Here is a 22,999-nt window from a genome sequence, read left to right as displayed (position 1 = left end):
TGATAGCTCAGGCCCTGAAGGATCACTTGCCAATCCACCATTCTTCTTCTGGTCTCTCTGTCTTTATCTGTCTTTCTGCCTCACACCAATGGATAGGATAAAACACATCATGAAAGAGGCAGTGTGAAAAAACAGTGTCCTGCGTACATCCCACCGACAAAGCTTTGAAGGTGTTTCCTTTCCAGGTTTGCTGTGAGCATGCTGCCCTGGAATGCATTCCATGCCCACGCAGGGAAAGACGTTGCTCTGGAGTGGTAGTAAGTGGCTCTTCCAGAAGTGTGAACCGGTCTGGTTGCCACACAGGAAAAGCCCAAAGTATCATCCTAGCCCTCATCACGTTGTGTTTTGCAATATGGCGACTGAGTTGTGAAACAGCTAACTACGTTTCCTGCTTTTTTTCCTGAACAAAGATGAGTGGGGAAAGGAAGATGCTTATTTTCCTGCTTCCAAACACCCAAAATGCATTTGCCTAATATTGTTCAGGAGCCTTATCTTCAACAAAACTTTGTGGATTGCGAAACACTCTGGCATCGTGAATTCAGATGAGATGAACGCAGTAAAATGGATTTCAGCCTCTGGATACCCAGGATATTTTGTAATAGATTTCCCTGCTATTTTGTCCAGTTCAAAGCACACACCTTAGGCATTGCTATTCCACAGTCTTTTTCTTCTAAGCATTCACCTCAGTGTGCCTTTCAGTGCTATTTGCGCTGTACCATCATCTCTTACCCCAAAAGATGCAGTTATGAAACAGGAATCTGTGTGCCAACTCTATCACTCCACTGTTTAAAATCCTGACACCGAGCCTTGTATTTGAGGAGATCAATACATGATCCAGCCCAGCTGGATAGAAATTAATTGATGTGACATTTTACAATTAATTCAGAACACTGGGCTAATGCTGAGAGAGGTTTTAATTATACAGGTGAAACCTCCTACTTCATGGATTCCCTTAGTCGCAGTTTGCTGGAAGCTGCAAGAGTACAGCAGAGGGAAGTATAACTCAGTGTTTGCCTTGTCTCTACCCTCTTTTCCCAAGCATTGCTGAGTTAGTGGACATTGTCAGAAACAAAATGTTTGGCCAGGTGGATCTTCCGATTAGTTCTGATATATTGGCAACTGTTTTTAACATAAGTATACTAATAGACTTTTATTTTTATATGTTAGCAGACACAGTAAAAGAATTAGATTATATTCGAGGTGCTCTGACAGGATGGATAAGAAAGAAAAATGATCTGTGGCTCTATATCTAGCTATTAAAATATTCAAGATGGTTGTTCCTTCTTTGTAAATGCAAATGCAAGAACCATAAAGCATATGGTAAGGGATGCTCCATCACTTTTAAAGCACACTTTTGCTAATGTAGAAATGAATTATGCTGCATTCCATAATTCAAGAATTAGATTTTTGAACGTAATTAAGGATGTACTGTCTGGTCTTCGAGACACAGGTACATGTGTTCAGTTTGTCTGTTTCAGAAATAAAATCAAGTAGGAAGCTACCAAAAATATTTAGTGCAAGCCTTTAAATTAAAGGCTCTGCTGAGAATTTGCATAATATCTCACTTGCGCAATGTAAAACCTGTCATAAATCATAATTCAATTTATAAGACAATTAAATGCATGTGTTTCTGTTCTCTTTTATGGTTCTTGGAAATTGTTATCTTGCATAGCTGGAGAAAGAGGGGCTAAAGAAAGCAGAGAAGGAGCACATTAGAATAGAGGGCAAATATCAGACAGCCACTTCCTTCACATATTTGGTTTTTTCCAGCTGTCCTGTGCTCAACTGAAATAGCACAGCATGTTTCAGATTCCTCATAGTTTCTTATTTTCCTTAGGATACAGATTGCCTTCTATGTCTCATGGGACTCAGACAGTTTTGTTGCAATTAACTGGGAGAGATTTTCTGCCATTTTAGTCTTTTTGCAGCTTACGATCCTCAGTAAATCTCTCTGATGAGATAAAGAAAACTCTGTAAAGAGGATAAAATGTTGTTTATAAAACTTACCAAAATGCTCTTCATAAATTCTCATTTTAAACAAGGCAAAGGCATCCTCCAAGTTGGCAGCAGTATTTTTCTAATATGCAATGTTCTTAAAGTATACTTTCCAAACTGCAATGCCATGAATGTAAACGTGTCCTAGCCCTACCGTTAGTTTTATTGTATGTCAGAATGTATCAATCTTTTGTGGATAACAGACAGATCAATTCTAGGAATATTGTTGTAAACCTAGAAATCATGAACTAAGAAATGAAATATTTTTGTCAAGATGCATGGATGTTACATTACTTGAATCTTTACATCTGATGGCATTCAGAGGCTTTGTAATAGAGCAGATGGAGCAGCAGGAATCTGGGAAACGGGCAGTTTGGTCCCATCCTGAGCAGTGAGTGAAAAAAGGCCCTTTTTCCATGCAAAAGACCAGCTCTGTTTTTTATTAAACTGACTAATTTTTTACTCCAGCTAGCGTTAGAGGGCTAACGAGTTGAGGGATGTCACACAGTGGCAGAATTGTTAAAGAAAGCCTTCGCCTTCCTGGAGGTGATAGTAACGTGCATATTTGTTTCTGCAGGATTCAGCTCAGGCCCTGATTTCTGAAGGTGGAAAGGGATAAAGATGTTCAGGACTGCCTAGTGACCTGGAACTCCATTTCTACGTCTCCAACCCAACAGGTCTCACTCCCCTTATGCTTTAAATCATAATATCCTGATTATAATATACCAGAAACAGATCCCTTCAAATGAATAAGCTTGTATTTTATTTCAAAGTGAGAAACACGGCATTTAGGGGAAAAAAGGCTTTACTCATGTAGTTCTGATCAATGCGTCAGTTTGCTGATTCAGTTCCCAGTGCTATTTCTGGGCTCTATCTTTTTGTTCATGTCTTGGGGTTTTGGTAAGTAGACCAGTATAGTTTATAGCTTTTTGGTTTTTACCCAGTTGCTTCACAGAATGGTTTCAGGGATATAATTAGGTATGCACCGTGAAAACTCTATTCCCATATGCTATGTGGTCAGTTCTGCCTGAGGTAACCACCACCAGCCTCTATCAGCTTAATGATGTCATTTGCTGGCACCGCTTCTTCCAGTGAGTGATGTTAATATCAGGAAATAAAACAAAATTTGCTTAGTAAACATGGTAGAGAAAACAAGTTATGTGTTAATGGGTTTGCACCAGCTATTCCTTTCTTAGGCTTGATAACCCAGTTTCATTGTTTAAGTTTTGGTTGTTAATATGTGCTTAAATCTATACAAACTTAGAAGAAGCTTGAAATGTTAGAGCTGAAGTTAAGAGACAAAAGATGCCTGTGTGTTTGTTTCCTAGTCCATGCTTTTACTAGCATAGGAATACTTGTCTGATCTCCGTTACATTTCTTAGGTAAGAGGACTTCTGCCACAGACGGTTCACCTTTAGGAGGGTTTCTCTAATACTCAATGTCATTTTCCCTAAAGGAGAAACACTGCAGAATTTAACAGCAATAACTGTAGAGAACATCATAAAAATTACATTTCTATACCTCCAGGACTGAATGGAGATTAGTATAACTTCCACATTCTTATCAAGGTATTTTATTGCATTTTATAGGAAGAATACAATTTTCTCTTAAATTATATGGGACAGTTTAAAGAACAAGGTTGTAATTTCCTTAACAAATGCTTTTAAGACCTTCCTATGATAGTTCATGTTCTAAATTTCATCATTTTCTCTATAGCTTATTTAGGCAAGTGTGGCCATCCGTACGTGACGAAACAAATTTAAAAAGGGCACGTAATGTTCCAGTTCCGAGTCCTTGGGTGGATGGCGTTGCTTAATATACATATATCATACTCGTTCCAAACTATCCAAGACTTTTGGATGAATTGGGTGCAATACATTAACTCAATTACAATGGAAACACAGATCAAAGAATGTAGCTGGGAGGTCTTATTAAAGTATGAGCCTTTATTGAAAAGTCCCTGGTTTTGATTATACAGGATTAAAATGTCTGAAACTTCACTTAGCTTCTTCATGTCCCCAGAAAAGAAAATTTTACTGGGGAAGTGCAGGTTCAAGGTTTCAGACCTTGATTTTCAATTCTGTTAAAGTGGAATTGTCATAAATTGGTAAGAAAAGCCAAAGATCTTTTTTATCCATTTTTGACACTGAACATATATTCTCAACCGCTTCAATTTATTACTTTTTTCTTTTGTGATTTTTGTTTCTGGGCTTTACTTATTCCCATGGAGTAAACCATTTTGGAAAGACGCCAGTTTTTTTCAAAGGAAATAATAACCCCCCCCCTCAACTTTTCCCCATTGAAAACAAATGAAAATGTTTTAGAAATTATTAGTGCACGGCATGGGATGAAAACACACAGAAAGGTACAAGTTCAGGTTTTCCAATTTGTGGGCCAGTGCTGAACTGTCAAAGGAAGGGTGTTAATGAAAAGCAGTTACAGCATGCTGCAGTGCTCAGCTGAGCTATTTCAAGTTCTAGTGCCAAGATGCAGAATACACATGTATGCTGAGCGCGAGTATCAGTGGTAATAGCCCTCTAAATTGGAAACGATCATTATGAAGACACCTAACAGACATTCTCTGGTACGTAATAACAAGATTGATATAAAAATCACTTTTCTTAATTCGTTTACTTTCCTGTTGCTACACATCATGTCAACACTTGTTTGTAATTATATTAATATGGTAAGTGACGCACCCCCTGTTGTGCCACATGAACAGTAAAAATTTTGCATATTGCTATCCTGCATGTGCATTGTATTTTGCGCTTGGTATTGATGCAGCGCTGTTTAACGTCTCAGCAAGTGCAAGGGTAGCGTCCAGCGCCGTCCCTGCTTTTGTTGTGAGGAACCTCACTCCATAGGAATTAGACTTGCAAGGTGCACACCTTGGCATGAACGTGGAGAAACATGAATTCAGTAACTAGACTGATTTCATGCTTTACTGTGTATGTGTTCTTTGTATCACAGCAAAAGTAAAACACAGAGTATGCATTTCCACCATTACCAGAACATATTTTTAAGAGCAGTGATGGTTTCTCTCTTCAGTTACCAGTGTTACAGATCTCACCGTAGATATGGAAAGGCTCGGAATGAGTTAGCAAGCAAGTTTATTACAGATAAACAGAGAATAGTCCCATTAATTTATGGGTTGTTTCAAGGATTCTTAAAGACCCTGTGTGCTGGTTTTGGCTGGGATAGAGTTAATTTTCTTCATGGTAGCTAGCATGGGGCTATGTTTTGGATTTGTGCTGACAACAGTAATGATAACACAGGGATGGTTCAGTAACTGCTGAGCAGCACTTACACAGAGTCAAGGCCTTTTCTCATCTTCATACCACCTCGCCAGCAAGTGGGCTTGGGGTGCACAAGAAGTTGGGAGGGGACACAGCCAGGACAGCTGACCCCAACTGACCAAAGGGATATCCCATGCCGTGTGACGTCATGCTTAGCATATAGAATCATAGAATTGTTTAGGTTGGAAAAGACCTTTAAGATCATCAAGTCCAACTGTTAACCTAGCGCTGTCAAGTCCACCATTAAACCATGCCCCTAAGCACCATATCTACATGTCTTTTAAATACCTCCAGGGATGGGGACTCAACTCAAACGGGGGAAGAAGAAGGAAGTGGGGGACATTCGGAGCAATGGCGTTTGTCTTCCCAAGTAACCATTACACATGATGGAGCCCTGCTTTCCTGGAGGTGGCTGAACACCTGCCTGCCCATGGGAAGGAGTGAATGAATTCCTTGCTTTGCTTTGCTTGCGTGTGTGGCTTTTGTTTTACCTATTAAACTGCCTTTAGCTCAACCCACGAGTTTTCTCACTTTTACCCTTCTGATTCTCTCCCCCATCCCAGCAGCGGGGAGTGAGCGAGCGGCTGTGCGGTGCTTAGTTGCCGGTTGGGGTTAAACCACAACACTCTGCTAATACTGCCTATTACGACAGAGAAGATGGGGAGAAGAGAAAATCAATCTCATTTCTCAGTCTATTTAAGTGAACAAAGAATTGTGTGCGGAACAGAATGGAGCAAGTCAACAAAGCTCACACCGAATAAAAAAGAAAAGAGGCTTTATTTGCATAATTATGTCTGAATCACAGCAGATTTGACAAACGTGTTCCATTCTAAGCCCTAAGGTCTTATTTAGGTGAGGCACAATATCAAACATACTGGCTGTAATGTACACTTTCTGGGCTAATCTAATGTCTCATGGGATATTACGCAAGGGGACAGCACACACAGTTGAATGGTTTCATTGGTTTATATCCAGTTGTTGTTTGGCTTATTCCATACGTCTGTCGAAAGCTGTGATAGCGCACTGTCAGATCTCTCTGGGTTTCTTTCTTCCAGGGTGGCTTCCTTATCTCTAAAATAGAAATGAAATAGGAGATATTAATGCTTTTCTGATAAGAGAGAGATAAGGCTTAACCCATGAATACTTGTAAATGCCTTCAGAGGACACTTCAGAAGTGCCTAACGCTATAAATTATGGTTTCATAAGGTATTTTACTAACATTATAGTATCAGCGGTTTGGCCCTTTAGCCTTTATGCATGTATGTAACTTGACATAATGGAGCCTCATGGAAAAGCTTTCGTGAGCAGTGTTACCTGTGCAATTTGAACGCAAAACTTGATAGAAACGTAAAGGAATTGAGCTATGCCCTGTTTCCTGCAGCAGGGTAAGCTACTTTGAACCTTGCTTTCCTCATAACGTAAGAATCTAGAAATATCATGACCAACGTTCTCTAAAATCAAAAAAGCGTAGTTTTATCTGAATGAAAATAAGCCGTATTTACAAAATTGCTGATATTAACACAATCTGCTAGCATTGGCAGGGTAAATGCTTTAAGATAAGAATTAAGAATGCCTGCTGAGCATCCGAGACTCCGCAGCATCAGGAGGCACTAAAGCAGTAAGATGCTTAGAAAAACAGCTCAACATCCGATAGGCAAAAGCACAATAAATCAAAGATAAAGTAAACTTTCTAGATAAGCAGGAGCGTTTAATGCTACTCTGATTAAACTCATCTACAGGAAATGAGTAAATACAGCCTCCATGCCTTCTCCATCTTTCTGCCAATTTACATCTTAATGACTAAACTGTTTCAGGTTACTTATTCAGCAAAGCAAGGGATTGATTTGCAACTTTTCATTTTGAGTGCTTCCACTAACTTCTGCAGGGCTGTTCAGGGCAACTGAGCACAGCCGTGGGGAGGTGTTTAAACATTAACAGCCCTTCGCAGCATTCCGGGGGTGTGAAAAAGCCATCAAAATATACTTTTTTTTTTTTTTTCAGTATTACATACATACTACATGTGACTGCTGCAGTTATTACACTGGTGGCTGTTCACAAATCTTGCAGTTTGTTAATTCTGTGACACTGTTTTTTTTTTTTCCCTTAAAGACCTGAATTATGAGATTATAAGAAAAATCTCAGTTTTGATTGAAAGTGTATTTTTAGTCCTTGTGTTTGTAGTGGAAAGCCTTAAAATGTGAGCGGAGTGAGTTACAGAGGATCAGTTGTTCAGTTGCGCTACTTAGCTCGAATGTGAGCACAGTGTGAGGAAAACCACTGTTTAGACGGATATGATACAACTCTTATACTCCACCTGGAAGAGCGCAGAATGACCCGTCTCTGAATTCTTGGATAGTTTTTTGAAGAACTCCAAGAGTTATTACATTTTCCTTTGTAATTCCAGGAAATTAGTATTATTAACAAAGGACTAAGATGTTTCTGTATAGCTCTATCCATTTGAAGCACCAAGTGCTCCATCTTACAGTCAGACATACGCTTGGTGTGTTTGTAACGCGAAGATGACACGACTCCTCTTTTCCCCCCAAAAGCTCTAGGGCTCACTTCACGCTTGACGGAGCTGAACGCCAGCCCCATGTCAGCGTGCGCGCTGATCCCGGGGACCCACAGAAATGGCTCTCCTGAATCCCGAGCGGAGGAAGCGTTGGAGGTCTAGGGACTCAAGGGGCTCTGGCCCGCTTCCATCTCCCAGAGGACATTCCCCACCTCAGGGGAGAAGGGATGTCATCGCCTGCAGACAACGGGGATGGCGATAACGTTGTCTAATGGTTCGCCTCCTGCACGCGTTCAGCGGAGCCTTCAGTTTTGGGTGGCAGTAAGCTGCACCCCAACCACCACCCCTCAGTTTTGGGTAGCGGCGGGCGGCACCCCAACCACCGCCCCTCAGTTTTGGGTGGCGGCAGGCAGCACCCCAACCGCCACCCCGCGCCCCTCTCCCCCGCGGCGGGCCTCCACCAGAGACCTCTCCCTCAGGGGAGTTCGCGCCCTGTGAGGCGCAGCGCGCAGGTGGGCCGCCGGTTCGAGCCCCGAGGGGGGCGGCCGGTCGGGGACCGGGCCGAAGGGCGCGTTCACACCGCCGCTTGCGGGGCGACAGGCGTGGGAGTCCCGCCCGGGCGCCGGCGGCCGCGGGCCCAGCGCACATGTGCGGCCGCCCGGCACATGCTCACTACGCGCGGCGCATGAGCAGACGCGGCGCGGGGGCCATCGGACATCTTGGGCCGCCCCGCACGGAGCGGGGAGCGCCGCCGCCGGGCCCCGGGGCGGGAGCAGCCCGCCGCCCCCGCGCCTCCCGGCCCGCCCGTCCTGGCGCCGGCTGCCTTCCCCTCCCCCGCCTCCCCCGGGCTGCTCAGAGCATCCCTCCTCCCCTCTTGCATTTGTCTTAATTCTTCTCAGAGACAAGATGGCAACGCCGGCGGCGGTAAACCCTCCCGGTGAGTAGCTGCTGCTGCCGTCGCCCCCTGCGCTGCAGGGAGTCCGTCTCGCCCCATGTGGCCCCGCCGCACAACACGCCCCCCCCCCCCGCCGTAGGCACACACCCGCCCCCGGGGACGGCGCGGTCCCCGCAGCCGTGAGGGCGGGCAGCCCCCGCCGCTCTCCCCTGCGGCCCCGGGCTCGTCCCGCGGGTCGGCGGGGGCCGCTGGCTGCGGGCCGGAGGGGGCGCGACGCCGGCGGCGGGGAGAGCTGGGCCGCCCCGGGCGAGGAGCCGCCCTGGGACCGCGTCGAGCCGGGAGCCCTTGGCGGGTGTCTCAGGCTGCAGGAGTCCGGCTGCCTCCTCTCCCTCCGGGTTGTTGCCGTTGGGTGTAGGCACTGCAGAAATGAACAGTTTTGCATAAGCATACGCGGTCATATGGCAGGAGAAGGAGAGCCGCCGTGTTCCCCCGCCGAAGGCGGGCGGGAAGGGTGGCTGCGGGTTTTGGCTGCACCCTGCAGACCTCGGTCTGCCCTGGGAATTGGTAGGAACATTTGCTTTTTCTGTCTGTACGTTGGCCAGGTTTACTGTCGGGAAGCAAAACCGGCTTGCGAAGCATTGCTTGGAACCAAAAGGGTGTCGAAACTGACCGAGGGCACCTCAGAGCGTGCAGGGTCTTTGCCGTGTGTTTATTTCCTTGCCAAAGGATGCAATAAATACTGTTAACGCTACATTTATTAAGAGGAAGAAAACTTATCAAAATTATCTCCTTGAATTTCTCGGGGGGGGAGACATTCCCTGACGTTGTGTTATGTGTCTGTGAGATGCAACAGCTATTTTGTTGAGGGCGCGATGGAGTAAAATGGGTTTGGATGAAATGCCGTAGTACATATTTTGGAGATGTACGTAGATCAGCTTAGTGTTGGATCAACAAGTATCTGACACTAAAAATAAGTGGGACAACGGATCTTGCACTGGGCTCAATACTAATGAAGAATATTTTTATCGAAGGTGGATTCCAGTTTTACTTGTTTTAATATATGATCACATTTTGTCATTTTCTTGTGGAGGCGGGCTCAGTTCTGACAATTAATGGCTTGCTTGAGTAAATGCCAACTAATGTTTAAAGGTTGTTCTTTAGATTAAATCCTGCAGTAGTTGGTTGTGCAGTTGTCATGCTGAGAGTAAATATTATGATATAAACAGTTGATTTGGTTCAGTAAGTGTCAATAAAATAAGCAGGAACAGATCTTTGCCAATCAGATTAAGTTTTAATATCACAATTCCACATATTAAATGAAAATCAATATTTAATGGAAGGTTATTAAATGAATATTACTTAGCTTCCAGGATACCACGTCGCACATGATAATGGAGAGTTTCATTGCACGCACACATAGCTAGAATCGGTGAGCTGTTTTGCGGACAGAGTAGGACACAAACAGCCTTTTTTGACTTAGGAGAATGGCAAACCAAACCTATCTGCTCCTCCAAGCTATGCACTGAAGGAGCAGCCCTGACCACTTAGAGGTCAATACTGAAACCGCTGAATTGTAGTAGAGCCTGGTGGCCCTTTTGCACCAACCATTTACACTTTCTGTTTTCACCTACCTGCAGCCGAAGCCACAGAAAGATGTGGTTGCAGGAGGTATGGTATGCACGCACCGCAGAGCGGCCTCAGAGTAGGGCTTCACAGTTTTTCCCCCGTGACCACTTTGTGAATTTAGAGAGCGTTATGGGATTATTGAGGAAACATAAGCACATACGAGGGAGACAAGAGCCAAGCGTATTGACTGTATGCATCTCTGTGCAATGATTTGACACAGTTAAAGTTGACTTGCAGTGTGGTCCTCAAACTCTCTTAAGCACAGATAGCCGGTCCACCGGGAAGGATGAGGAGATGTGTTGGTTTCCTGAAGTGAACCAAGAGCTACTTCTGCAAGGCTGAGGTTGCAGAGCATCATTTCACCCCTCGTCTAGGCAGTTGGAACAGATCTGAGCTGAAAGACAAATTTACTGGCTGTTAACGATCCTCCCACGTTTTCTGTGCGTGAGCGTTGCTGTCAGACAAATGTAGCTATGCACGGACAAAGTCAAAATGAGGAGTTTTTGAGCTGCGAAGAGGTGAGGAGACCTTCGATCTGTGGTGTAGTGCTGTTTTCTCTACCACGGACAGCAGAAGATAGAGCTGCATGAAATACCTTGATTTATGCTGTGTTTTTTTAAAGTCATAATCTATTGCTTTTGTTATTTTTTGGATTAACTGTGAAGCAGTGCAGAGAAACAATCGAAAGCTGTAGCGAGAGGATTTTAATACTGCTGTTTTCTCTTGGGGCCAAATCCTCAGCTGGAGTAACATGAAAGTAGCCCTGTTAGTACTGGTGAAGCTGTGCTGCTTTACACCGGTTGACTTTCTGATCCATGATGTTAGGGGAGCACAATAGAGAGATTAACTTGTTAAGCATCTTTAATGATGATTAGAAATTACAATATGATTAAATTTTTATTAAGCAATTGTCTGGGGTTCTAATAACAGTTGATAATTTAGGCAGGACATTAACTTGCAGCTACCACAATACAAATACATGTGATTTTAGTCATATTCTAGATAGTGGAACGGGGATCAGCGGAGACAGAAAAGCTGGGTGTTCTGTAATTCTGGCTGTGAAAGTCTTTCAGTGTGGGATCTCCTGGTACCGAACCATGCACTGCTCTGCAGCATCATCTTCTCTCTCACATTCGATGCAGATTTATCTATTTTCCCACTGATCTTTTTATAATGGAGAGTTTAAGTTATGAAAGTTCATGGGAGCGGGAGCAGTTTGCAGCCTGTCCTGGGTAGGGCTCACAGGAATTGCAGTGTCAGGGACCGAATCGTGGTGAGGGTAGGGCCACCTCTGTGGGGTTCTTGGGCTGTGTTAGATCTAAACCGATAGTTCTTTTTGGTGAAGGTGTTTGTCCATAGCTGCAACTAGACATCGCACCGACAAAACTGGGGGGCTCTGTGAGGTAGTCTCTTTCTCTTCCCGCATGCTTAACCTTGGGAATGGGATCTGGGTAGAAGTACTTTGTTCGTTTGTCGTAATCAGGATGACTAACTGAAGTGTGAAACACAATACAGGTGTGTGGGAAGCTCATCTGCATTGGCACAAAGCATCAGAGTTAATTTATTTCCTGCTGAAATAAGATTGGCATATTAAATGGGATTTAAGAACAAAAAAATTGTGGAGGTGTAACAAGCATTTCATAAATTACTGCTTGCAGCAAAGTAACTTAGTGCCATGTCTGTTTTAAATGTATGTATTTTTGGAAGGCAAACTTGTCCATAACTGTTGCTACTTTGGGGTCAAATTTTGCTTAACTTGCGGTGCGGTTCATGATGTGGTGATTCTTGTATTAGCCAAGTTGGGATGAAAACGTAAAACTCTTCCATGAATTCAGCATTTTCTTTTCCTGAGACATTACTTGGTCTTGGGTGATGAGTTCTAATCTGGCTCAGTCTGATGGATGGTCCCAGAGCAGCAACTTTCTGCCATGATCAGGTGATGTGACATGAACTGGTTGTATCCTTTCAGTTCTTCCTGGTGAGGTATCCCTGGATGGGAGGGCCGCCCTGGGTAGTACCCACAGATGTATTGCCAAATGCCACAAACTCGTAAGCCTGGTCAGAAGAAATCATGAGATTTCAGAGTTTATCTAGAGGTACACTAGAGGGCAGATCCCTTAGGATGCATTTTTGGCTACGTTTTAAGATTTTGTGAATCCTTAGGATTGTATTCTTATATTTAATTGAAAAAAAAATAGTATCTGGGCTGTTCACATAATCACTAAAGCTCCTGTAATGATTTCTTTTTAAGCAGAGAGCCCAAAGTCTAAAGGTATGGAGAACAACATGTCCCCAAGAGGGTATCTACTTGAGGTGTGTTGAGACAGAGAGAGGTGGTGAGCCATGAGAGAAAGGAGATGCTGTGGCTCAAGACATTACTATTACAACCACAGTAGCTGCCAAGGGGTACTTTTAGACTGTGGCTACTCCAAGATATAAAAAAATTGGGATTGAGCCTTGAAGAAAGATGATTAGATAAGCTCTCTTTGCTTCCACTTTGTAATGGGTTAACAGCAAATTTTTTGTCATATCAGTGAAAACTTGTAGCTCAGCCCTGCATCTGGGCTCTTGTTTTAGGCAAGTGCATTGGATTCTGGGAGCTGGTTTTGTTTGTTTGACTTGGGAGTTAAGTGGAGATAAATCATTCTCCTGTTTCAGCTGGACGTTCTGAGAACCAAATTGTCTCTTAGCCAGTCTTATGTTTCCACTCAAGTTACTAAGATATTAAGTGCTGTGGAGGAATTTTCCTGATGCTGCCCGTTCCATATTCCCCAAAGGAATTGGCTTTCTGAAGTTGACAATCTGGCCATTCTTTTCTTTAGCTTTCATACAGCTTTGAAATTGATGATTAAAAAAAATCTACTTCAGTGTTTTAGATTTCAAAATTGTCTATTTGACTCAGAGACTCAAAGTTGTTGTGTTTTATTGCTACAGTAGTAACAGCTTTGCCCTTCATTACAATATAGGCTATCCAGTAAACTCCGAAATCAATTTAACAGCATCCTGGGGAGTAAATGGAGTCTTCTAGTGATGGAGGTTATAATGGGCTCTGATGTTTCTGGGATGCAAAAAAGTAGTCTTCTTTCTAAGATAATGTTAAAACAAAGGTCTCAAAAATGGAACACTCATTAGCTAATGGGAGGTTTAAATTGCAGATCTTTTTCTTCTTGTATTTTCATATTTTTCTTACTGCAGAATTGGTCCTTATTTCAGTCAAACTGTGGTATGAGATGATAGTGCCTCTTGAATTGTTCTGTGATAATGTTTTGTCCTTCAGGAGTGTGTACCAAACAGTAACTTGCATTGAAGAAATGTCATTTTTTGATATTTCTAATATATAGGGCATACAAAAGATTTAATTTCAGGATATCTCTTCTATCACAGAATATTTATTTAAAATTTGCATATGTAGCTTGTGGTTCATTCCAAACATTTTTTCAAACAGAATAATGTTTCCCCGTGCCTCTTAATAAAAATGCAAAACAAAACAGATATTGTTGATTTCTGTAATACCAGATGGTATTGCTGATTTTTCTTTCTAGTAAGAAAAATTGCTACAGAGATTAGGTAGCAAAGGAAAAAAAATAGCCTTTTCAAAACAGTCAGGCAAAATAACACTGTTGATGTAGTGATTATTGTTATTAAGAGGACAAAAATGGGGCTGTCATTATGAAGATGTATTCGGAGATTACGCTTAAATGGCTTGTGAAGATCAGACATGTGTGTCATTTAGAGTAATTTTTGGGGGCTTACTGCTTCATAACTGACAAGTAAGAATGGAAAATGTCTTAATTCAGTGCTACCTACCGAAAGTACAACATTATTAAAATTTGCAATAGAAAAGGGAAAGAGGGGTCTTGAGTTTAAGACATGGGAATTTAGATCCCAGGTCTTGTTGCAGGTCTCTGGCAGATTTTCCAGTCTGTCTATAGCAGAGTGTCTTTGGGTGGCCAGCAGCATTTAGAGAGAGGTGAATCGCCTCTGGATGAGCTGTTCTCTCTAGCCAGCGCTGTGGAGTGCAGAGACGCTGCCTTAGGTGCAGAAGTGTGCAGATGCCAACCTGAGCTACGTTCTTTTCTTGACTGTAAGAGTGTGCTCAATAAAGGTTATGCAGGAAAGAAATCTGCAAAGATAGAGCTGCTCCTTCACCCATTCAGTAAGATAATTTGTGCAAAAACTTAGATTTGCTGGACGATACAGGCAATAAATTTGAAATTTAAGAACTCCTGAGTGGGCGCTTGCTGTATAAACTATCAGTACAGTTTACTTCTTGCTAACAGTATTTCCTTTGTTCAGATGTGAAGCATTTCTTGTCACCCCGTCTGTATCAATCTTTCTGTCAAATGAGGAAAAGAAAAATTTTATAAGGCTGCATTTGTACATTTTAGTTAGCTTCTGCTTATAATCCAAGTAAGATAGATGCACATTGTTAGCAAAGAAAAAACTTCAAAAAAGTTAATCATTCCTCATCTTCCATTGTTTAAAATAAAAATCCAAATGAAAATTAATTGATTGAATAAACCCACATGGACCAAATACCCACTTTTTGGCTACTCCAGAAGGAACTACTTTATCACAAAATGTTACAGGATTTCAGCAAAATCTGGCCCTTAAAGTGCATAAGTTACATAGTTTGAAACTTCAGTACCAAACATAGAATGCCAAACAAGAGCAGATTCAGACTTTAATTTGGATAGTCAAACTTTCAAATGGATCTTGGTTTTGTTGTTTACATGGATTAATGGCCGTAGTCATGCAGTGGGTAATGAATTAGAAGCTGTTTTCAAGACAGATGTAATTTCCTTTTCTGTACCCAAAGCACGCTAGCGTTCCTTGGGCAAAGCCATCTGCACACGGAGAAAGAGAAATCCTTTGTTTTGGATACTCTACATATCGATGAATGTGTCTAAACTTTCTGCTTCCTCTCTTTTTTGTCAGCTTTTATTTCCATTTTGCCTGTCTTTTATATTTCTGTCCTACGGTTTCAATCCTGCTTTCCACTTACGTGCCTCTACCTTTCTTACAACTCCTGTAACTACCATATTTTAACTGTGGTGCTATACTGAGCTATGTATTGACTTCTCAGTTACTGTTGTTTAAATGTAAATGAATCCTGGCATTGTACTGGTGCTACTCCCAAGTCTTTCATCAGCTTACAAATTCAGACTCCATTCTATAGGTAGCATCTGAAGTCCCCCTTAAAGAAAAGTGGTACTTTTTCTGTTATAAACAGCAACTGTGCTGCATTCCATGTAACTCAGCAGGTACCGTAAGGTGTAATCAGTTGGCTCGCACTAGGAGCCTCTATTAGTTTACATCTGCCCCAGATGTATACATGTTGCTGTTTTGTTCAAGGACAGCTCATAACGTTCATTTCAAATGTTTAGATTTGGGCTGCTGCAGTTTTTCTGATCTAAATGTCAACTGCATGTGACAAATAGAATAATATGAAATAATTACAATTTTTTCTCTAATCAAGCAAAAGGGGTGTTGAATTGTTTAATTACTGGCTTTGCCAGCATGCAGATGGGAAGGCTTTTCAGGTAAGTTGCTCGTACAAAATGCCTGAAATGGATAGTAATTAACAACTGGCTCTTCATTGGTATGTTAATTACACTGCCATTTGTCCTGGTGCCTGTCCTTGTTTAAATGTTCAGTTGCACTGAACTGAAGCCTTCGCTTCCTGGCAAACACAGAATGTATCAGAACAGTTTGACTCTCAGATATATGCAAATATTTTATGGGAAGAGGCATGCCAGTAAATCACTGAGCTGCAAAGAACAAAAACACTGCATATTTGTATTCCTCAGAGGTAAAAGCAAAACCTGTTTCTGTGGAATACACGGGCCTGATTTTGAAAAATGGTCTCCAGTACTTTCCCAGTAATAATCAAGAACACAATTTCATGGAAGTAGATAATTTTAGGGACTTTTTACTGCTGACTCTTTCTGTTAGTAAAGGTAGGTGGACATCTGGCTGCTGTTAAATGCCCTTGCAATGCATGTATTTTTAAAACTGTATTGCCTGTAATATCTGGATGGAAAATCAAACTGAACTGGAAATGCTTTTAAAACTCAGGACAAAACTGATTATTTTGAATGCAAGCAGTGTTAAAGTAACTTCTTATGAATAGATCGTATCAGTAGTCTCGGATCTTATTTAACTTACAGCTTTATTCTTTTGAGAATGCAGAATGTCTTCTACTATTTGGATGGTGCTTTGCAGAGTACATCCCCAATCTCCAGATACTGCTGCAATAAGTAAAAACAGACGGCATGTGGCATGACTCTAAGTTATTCAGTAATGTCCTGAACAGGGGCAGGCTGGTAAAGTTATGTGGGCTGACCAGCATGCCAGTATGAGGCTAGTATTTTAATGTGCTAAGCTTCTGTCATACGGAAGGCGGTTAATCTGCCCAGCACACAGTGACCCTCAACACGTGACAGAAGTCAACCCCTGAAATTAGGTGCTGATTTTAACAGTAGCTGTGGGAAGTGGATTATAGTCATAAAATTAGCTATAAAATGGCACTAGCTACTGTGTGTCACTGCCCTCTGAGTCATGTTTGATCTGTTTATTGACAAAAAATTTTATTGCTGTTGATACTGCAGAGCCAATACGGCCATGGACGAGCTGGATTTCCATTGTTTCATGTCCAACAGGCAAAGTTGCTAGCTCAATTTTGAGTCCAACTTTATGACTTAAAGTACTGTTAGCTAGAAAAGCTTGGGTTTGAAATGCTAAATACTTATGTTCCCAACCGCTGAAAGGCAGCTCATTTTATAGCAGTCTGTGGAGGCTGGCCCTGTGAGAGAGTTTGGGAAAAGAGAGGTCAGTCTGATGACTACTCCTGTGAGTCATGTTCATGTCATAGTATGTGGGGACACCAACGGTTTCTGCAGATTTTTTTTTTTTTTTTTTTTTAAACATCCTTAGGAGATCGCCTGGCCTTCTGTGTTTAGCTCTGTCACCCTGAAAATGCTCTGCGCTTGCTGTAGTGAATAGTGGTTTGACCAGTAGAAAACAAGGCTGTATAATGAAAACTTCCCTTTATTTTTATGAGATTTTCAGCGGCCTTAGGAATACAATGGCAAATTATTGGAGCTTTGTAAAGGTTTCAGTGTTTCTGAGATAAATGTTCCTCTGCTAATTTGTTTTGTTGACGTTTTCATGTAAAACAAATTTTTTTCTGGTTTATGTAAAAAAAAAAAAAGAAAAAAGTTTAATTTGCTGTGCAATCAAGTTTGTGGGAACAGCAATTTCATCTTAGCTGCATTGCATTTTTGCTTACCAATGAATGTTTCAAGTATGCATTTTCATTGTTGAAATTAAAGTAAATGAACCATCACTAAGAAAAATACAGGAGCATTTTCATGAGGATTGGAAAATAGGAGTATTTTCTGAAGGCACGGGCACATTTCAAAGGTGGACTGAGGTCCTAATAACTATTCGTCAGCTCCTTTCTTATAGACATCTTATTAGACCAGAGTTTCTGTGAAAATAACTTCGGGGGTATTCAGACCTTCATTGACTATGAAGCATAGTTTAGATGGCAGAGGTGTCTATCTGCACTGCAGGAGGACCGATGCCTCCTGCAGTGGCCAGGACCTCCTGCCCGCCGGCTTCTTGGAGGTTACCATCCATGGTGCTGAAAGGGCAGGAGGGTCTGTGCTCCACCTCGGCTGCACCACAGCCCTGGTGTAGATTAAGGCCAATGGAGTAGGTTTGAGCTACATCTCTGAGTGATGACCATTAGCAGTTGAGGTGTTGAGGACTTCTGTTCTCCTGGCTCTCTCATCATGGTGGTCATCTCCAGCAAAGAGGACAGTGGACTGCTGGAATTAAGAATGTCTTAAATGAACGTAACAATCTTCCCCAAATGCTACATGTTGAGGCCTGCAGAATCCAAATTTCACAGTTCCTACTCAAGTCCTTAAAAAATGTGTAATGTCTTTGTAGATCCTCTGCCAGAAGCTCTCTCCATCTATGAGTTAAGGTTGTTCCAAGTGAAACTGTTTCTTTTGTTACGTACTGGACTGGATTCTCACTAAGAACAAAATGTGCTAGATCAGACTTGTGTTACATGGAACCCCTATCCAAAAATAGCCCATCACAGACATTTTGGAATAAAGTACAAAATTTCCTTTGTGAATACTTACACAATAAGGCAGCAATAGAGAATTTTCTTCCTTCTTTGTTGTTGATGGTCATTGTGAGGTATGTAGGTTTATACAAGTCTTTGGGGCTCCTTGTAGTTTATTCAAGCTTGAGACTTGGTTCTTGAATGATCACAGCTGTTGGTTTTATTTCTTCTAAATTAAACTGACTGTTTCTGTACTTGCTGTACTCTGTGATGCCTTCCAGTTAAATATATCTTGATACTCTTTCACTCTTCAAACAGGCTAACATCATACATTTCCAAATTGTTTCCTGACTCAAGACTTAATTTTTTTTTTTTTTTAATGGTGTCATCCTTCTGCTTCTTAAGCCCTTTAATGTACTGTAAATGGGACTGGGGCTTATGATCATTTCTAATATTTTAGTGAAAGCTGCCAGTCTGCGTATCTTTTGCTCTCCCAAGTTTTCCCTTTTGTTACTTGTGTTTCTACCTCCAGGTTCCATGCATGTTTTAGAAAAGGAGGCCAAGTAAATATGTAAGTCATGTTTGAGGTTAGGCAGCTGTAGGATGGCACTGTAAAACAAAATCTTAGTGCTGGGGCACAATACCTTAATTAAAAGATGGGTGGTTTTACTTGTTGGCATTTTGGTTGAGTAGAATCAGTTGGAGATGTGTGAGTGGGTGGAAAGAACATTAACATGAAGTTCATGCTGAATTATGTTTTGCTTGAGGAAAACTATTCATTAGTCTCATAGCTGGCACACGCCTTTTCATTCCTTCTCTAAAGTAGTATCTGACTACTTTGATGAAAAGGTTGATATGACATTAAGGAATGGGTTCTGCCTCATCTACTGATGATGTGCAAAGGCCTTTCTGCCCTTGGCGGAACTGAATTAAGACATAGGCAGCATGCCAGTCCTCACTTTGCTCTAGGAAGGGCATACGTGTGGTAAACGTTTCAGGGTACACAGAGTCACGGCTCCATCTTTTAGAGTGTTACATGTAGAGGTTAACAATGTTGTCTCCGAGTTCAGCTCCAGACCTTGTTGTGTCTCCATGTAAACCCCTTTGTTGTATTGGTTTTTTAAGATGGTCTTAAGGACAAAATGTTCTTTAATCATTGCTAAATTTAAAATGACTGTGATAATTATGAGTAAGAATTTCAGAGACCAGTAAATTCTCACTGTGCAGGAAAATTCTTGGCTGTTACAAGCTGCCTGCGTTTTTCACTTTTATTGCTGGCTGGCTATCTCATGTCTGAGACCTGACCAGGGAAAGAAGACTTGCCTTGTGGTACAGGCAAGTCTTACTACAGGCTTCCTCTTAACCTCTGACAAGTAATATCCCCGTGCCACAGTTAAGTCGTCTGATTTTTGTTTCCATTTCTCTTACCTCCAGTTTGCGTGTCCTGTTTATAAAGACTATGTATTCTGGGAGGCTTTTTTCATATGCGTCCGTTATAGAGTGGCATATTTGTAGGAGAGTGCGGACTGCCTATCCTGGAGCAAGCAGAGAATATTTTTTTTTCACTGTGATGTACTAATTGATAATGTTTTAATAACAGACTTTTATTGCAACCACATTTATGTTGGATTAGCAAACATTTTTTTCTCCCTTTGGGAGGAAGAGGAGGTAAAAAAGCAGAATATACAGCTTCTTTCTCCTTGGAAACAGCAGATATTATTTATTCCAGGCACATGAATAACCATTAATTTGTATTTTCTTTATACAGTAGGTATGGTGTTGGGATAATGTGCTTTTTAAGTGTCTTGGCAAAATATACACATGGGCATAGATGGATAGCTATTTCAGTGCTGAACTACCAATGATCCACCTGGCTTTAAAGTCTTAATATAGGCTTTACCACTTATTTCTTGCTGTCTTGACTTATGGTTGATTATGTCACTTAATTTGCCTTTGTAAACACCTTAGTTTGTTCTCAGCCAGTTACAGTTTGAATTAAGATTGAGAGCAAAATATTCATTGCTTCATACACAAAAGAAATGATCAAATTATATGAAAAATACAGTTACACAGAGTGAAAATTTTGTGATAGTTTTCAAGTGCTGGTTGTGTACTTGAGAGTTGAATTTAAAAAGTAGGAAAATGCATTATATGGGGGTATTTGGTTAGTATGTTAACTCAAACTGCCCTTTAAATCGAGTCAATGAGCGAGTAAATACGTTTTCAGAAAGCAAGTCATGATTCTTTCTAATGTTGAAATGTAATGATAAAGTATTTGTGGTGATTTCTTGGTAAGTGCATTTGGCTGCCACCAGTTGTTTGCTTTGTTGCATAGAGTCCCTGTAGGAGCTGGAACTTGTTTGGCATTCAGAGTAATTTTATATGTCCTTTGTACTTGTCTGTGCTGCTCTTCAGTCAGCAAATATCAAAGCAAAAAACTTCATTTGGTCAATATTTACAGACAAATACTCAGCTTGTTTTTTGACAAACATCCAGTTTGTTTATAGTGAGTTTTTTTTCAGTATCGTTCTTCACTTCTGTATTTGATGTATCCACAGAACTGTCTGTATACTTTTGGGGACAAGTGGCTTGTAATGGATGTCGAATCATGTTTAATATGAATATGGGGACATGGAAAAATAATGTTTTGTTGTTACAGGTTTTCATTTGTTTAGTAGTTCACTGGTAGAACATCCAGTGAATGCTTGTGTTTTGTAATTCTGAAAAAGCAATAAGAGCATGGCCGTTACAGCTGATCAGTTCTTGAAAGCCTAGCAGAGTTTACCTGGAAACATAATTTTTTCTCTTATTTTAAAATTAGTAATTTTAAAAAGCAACGTATGAGATTCAGTATTTTAAAAGCTGTTCAAGAAATAGCTCTGTGAAGAAGTTAAGCGGAAAAAAATGTTCCAAAATTCATGACAAATTCTTCGGTGTGTAGTAAACCTAAAGTAACACTAAGGAATCTTCTGCAGCAGAACATAGCGGTATTTTGTATTTACTATATGCTTATGAAGGTTTCCCTTATGCCATAATGTTGGGGTGTTCTACTTGGAGCATTTGTGGGAACAAAAAATTCTACAAAGTAATGCAGAAAATGCAAATGCAGCTACCTTTGAACTTCCAAAAGCCTGTGGGCTTTTAGTATTTTTTTGTTGTTGTTGTTATTTGCAGACATGAAACATATAATACGTGAAATTACCTAAAAGGCAGAATGTTCTAAACAGCGTAATTAATGATCCTGGGGCACTGAAAGGTAGAAAAATCACTAACAAACACCTTTATTTGTAACTTTTTTTTGCTTGCAGAAAAATTCAGGTTTTGGGAAACTCATCTTCAAAGACAAGGGTAGCTGCTAATATGGGTTGGTATGTCAGAGCAGTTAAGACTTCAGATGATGATCTGAAAGTCGTCCTCTGCCGGAGGTTAAACTGAACACATAGGTGCCAGCTGAATGTTGTGGGAAGACTGGTGTAATCTTTTCAGGTGGCTTTTCAAGGTCCAGTTCGATTTGAATCTGGAATTTTCTTATCCACAGCCCTTTTCCATGGTCTGACGGCTGGACTTCATAAACTGGGCCTGGAGTTTGGAAAAATAATGCTTTGGAGTAATAGATGACATAAGCAGTCTATTCACTGGTGCATCTCATTTGAGTCATATGAAGTTTTTGATCCTTGTTGCTGCTATGGGAAAGGGAGGTTAGCTGTTTTCTCCCCTCTCTAGAGAAAAAAATAAAAAAAACCCAACCAACAAAAGAAATGTTAATCAGAAAATCTCCTTTGACTTACTGGAAGTTCAGTAAGGGATAAAATGAACTGAATATTTGGTATGCAAGGCTTGGGTTGGGTTTTCAAAATGGAGTTAAATGTGGTTTTTTCCACCATGATTTTTAGACAGAGAACGTTGCATTAGAAATTTTGAGGGAAGGGAGAAGTACTAAACCACACCCTATTTTTAGAACATGTTTTGTGATGCATAGTGATATTCTTTTTAGGGTGTTTCACATAAATATTCTTATTCTTGGTAATAAATTGGGATGTGGAAGCACCTGAAAGGCCAATTAATTATTGTAACATCAAATAAGCATCATTTGCTTGTTGATCAAGCAGAACTGAAGTCATTAGTGCTATCAATAAAATACTGTTCAATGAAAACAATAGCATTCTGATTACCCAACAGTGCCCAAGGACACTGTAAATATACTGATAATTAAGTATTTCGTAATGCAAGTTGCTGTTCTGAATGAAATTTAGAATTAACATACCCTTCTGAGGCACGCTTAAAAAAATCTTTGTAATAAATAATAAAGGCATTTGAAGGACATGAGTAAGTAATTTTCAATGAATAATTTAAATCAGAGTGGTCTAAATTTTACATCTTTGTAGTTGGACTCTGTTGTTCCTGAGCTTTCCGCAGCTGGTGGGGAGTGGATGTCTCCATCTGTGGATGCATCGCAAAGGCCTCAGGTCTTTGACCCCAGCGTGGTCAGTGGCTTGCAGTGCAGCTCGTGGGCCACCACCATAGCAGTAGCGATTGGTTTACTCTGATGTAGTTTCACAGTCACCACTTTCTCAGAAATACTTTGTGCAGAT

At 41.1% G+C, this 22,999-nt stretch overlaps 1 protein-coding gene across 3 annotated transcripts in view; it reads left to right on the top strand.

The window, feature by feature from the left end:
• The first annotated feature begins 8,632 nt into the window (after positions 1-8,632).
• ARNT2 (aryl hydrocarbon receptor nuclear translocator 2) overlaps positions 8,633-22,999 on the top strand; it is a 109,878-nt gene continuing 95,511 nt past the window's right edge. For all 3 annotated transcript variants that reach the window (XM_087744221.1, XM_087744218.1, XM_087744217.1), the window contains exon 1: positions 8,633-8,740. In XM_087744221.1, the coding sequence (XP_087600347.1) occupies positions 8,710-8,740 (31 nt within the window). In that variant the 5' untranslated portion in view covers positions 8,633-8,709. The remainder of the gene's footprint in view (positions 8,741-22,999) is intronic.

The sequence above is a fragment of the Nipponia nippon genome, unplaced genomic scaffold, assembly GCF_047370975.1.
Source record: "Nipponia nippon isolate SJK-2023a ecotype South Korea unplaced genomic scaffold, ASM4737097v1 scaffold_9, whole genome shotgun sequence".
Lineage (NCBI taxonomy): Eukaryota > Metazoa > Chordata > Aves > Pelecaniformes > Threskiornithidae > Nipponia > Nipponia nippon.
This window is presented reverse-complemented; position numbering and strand designations above follow the sequence as displayed.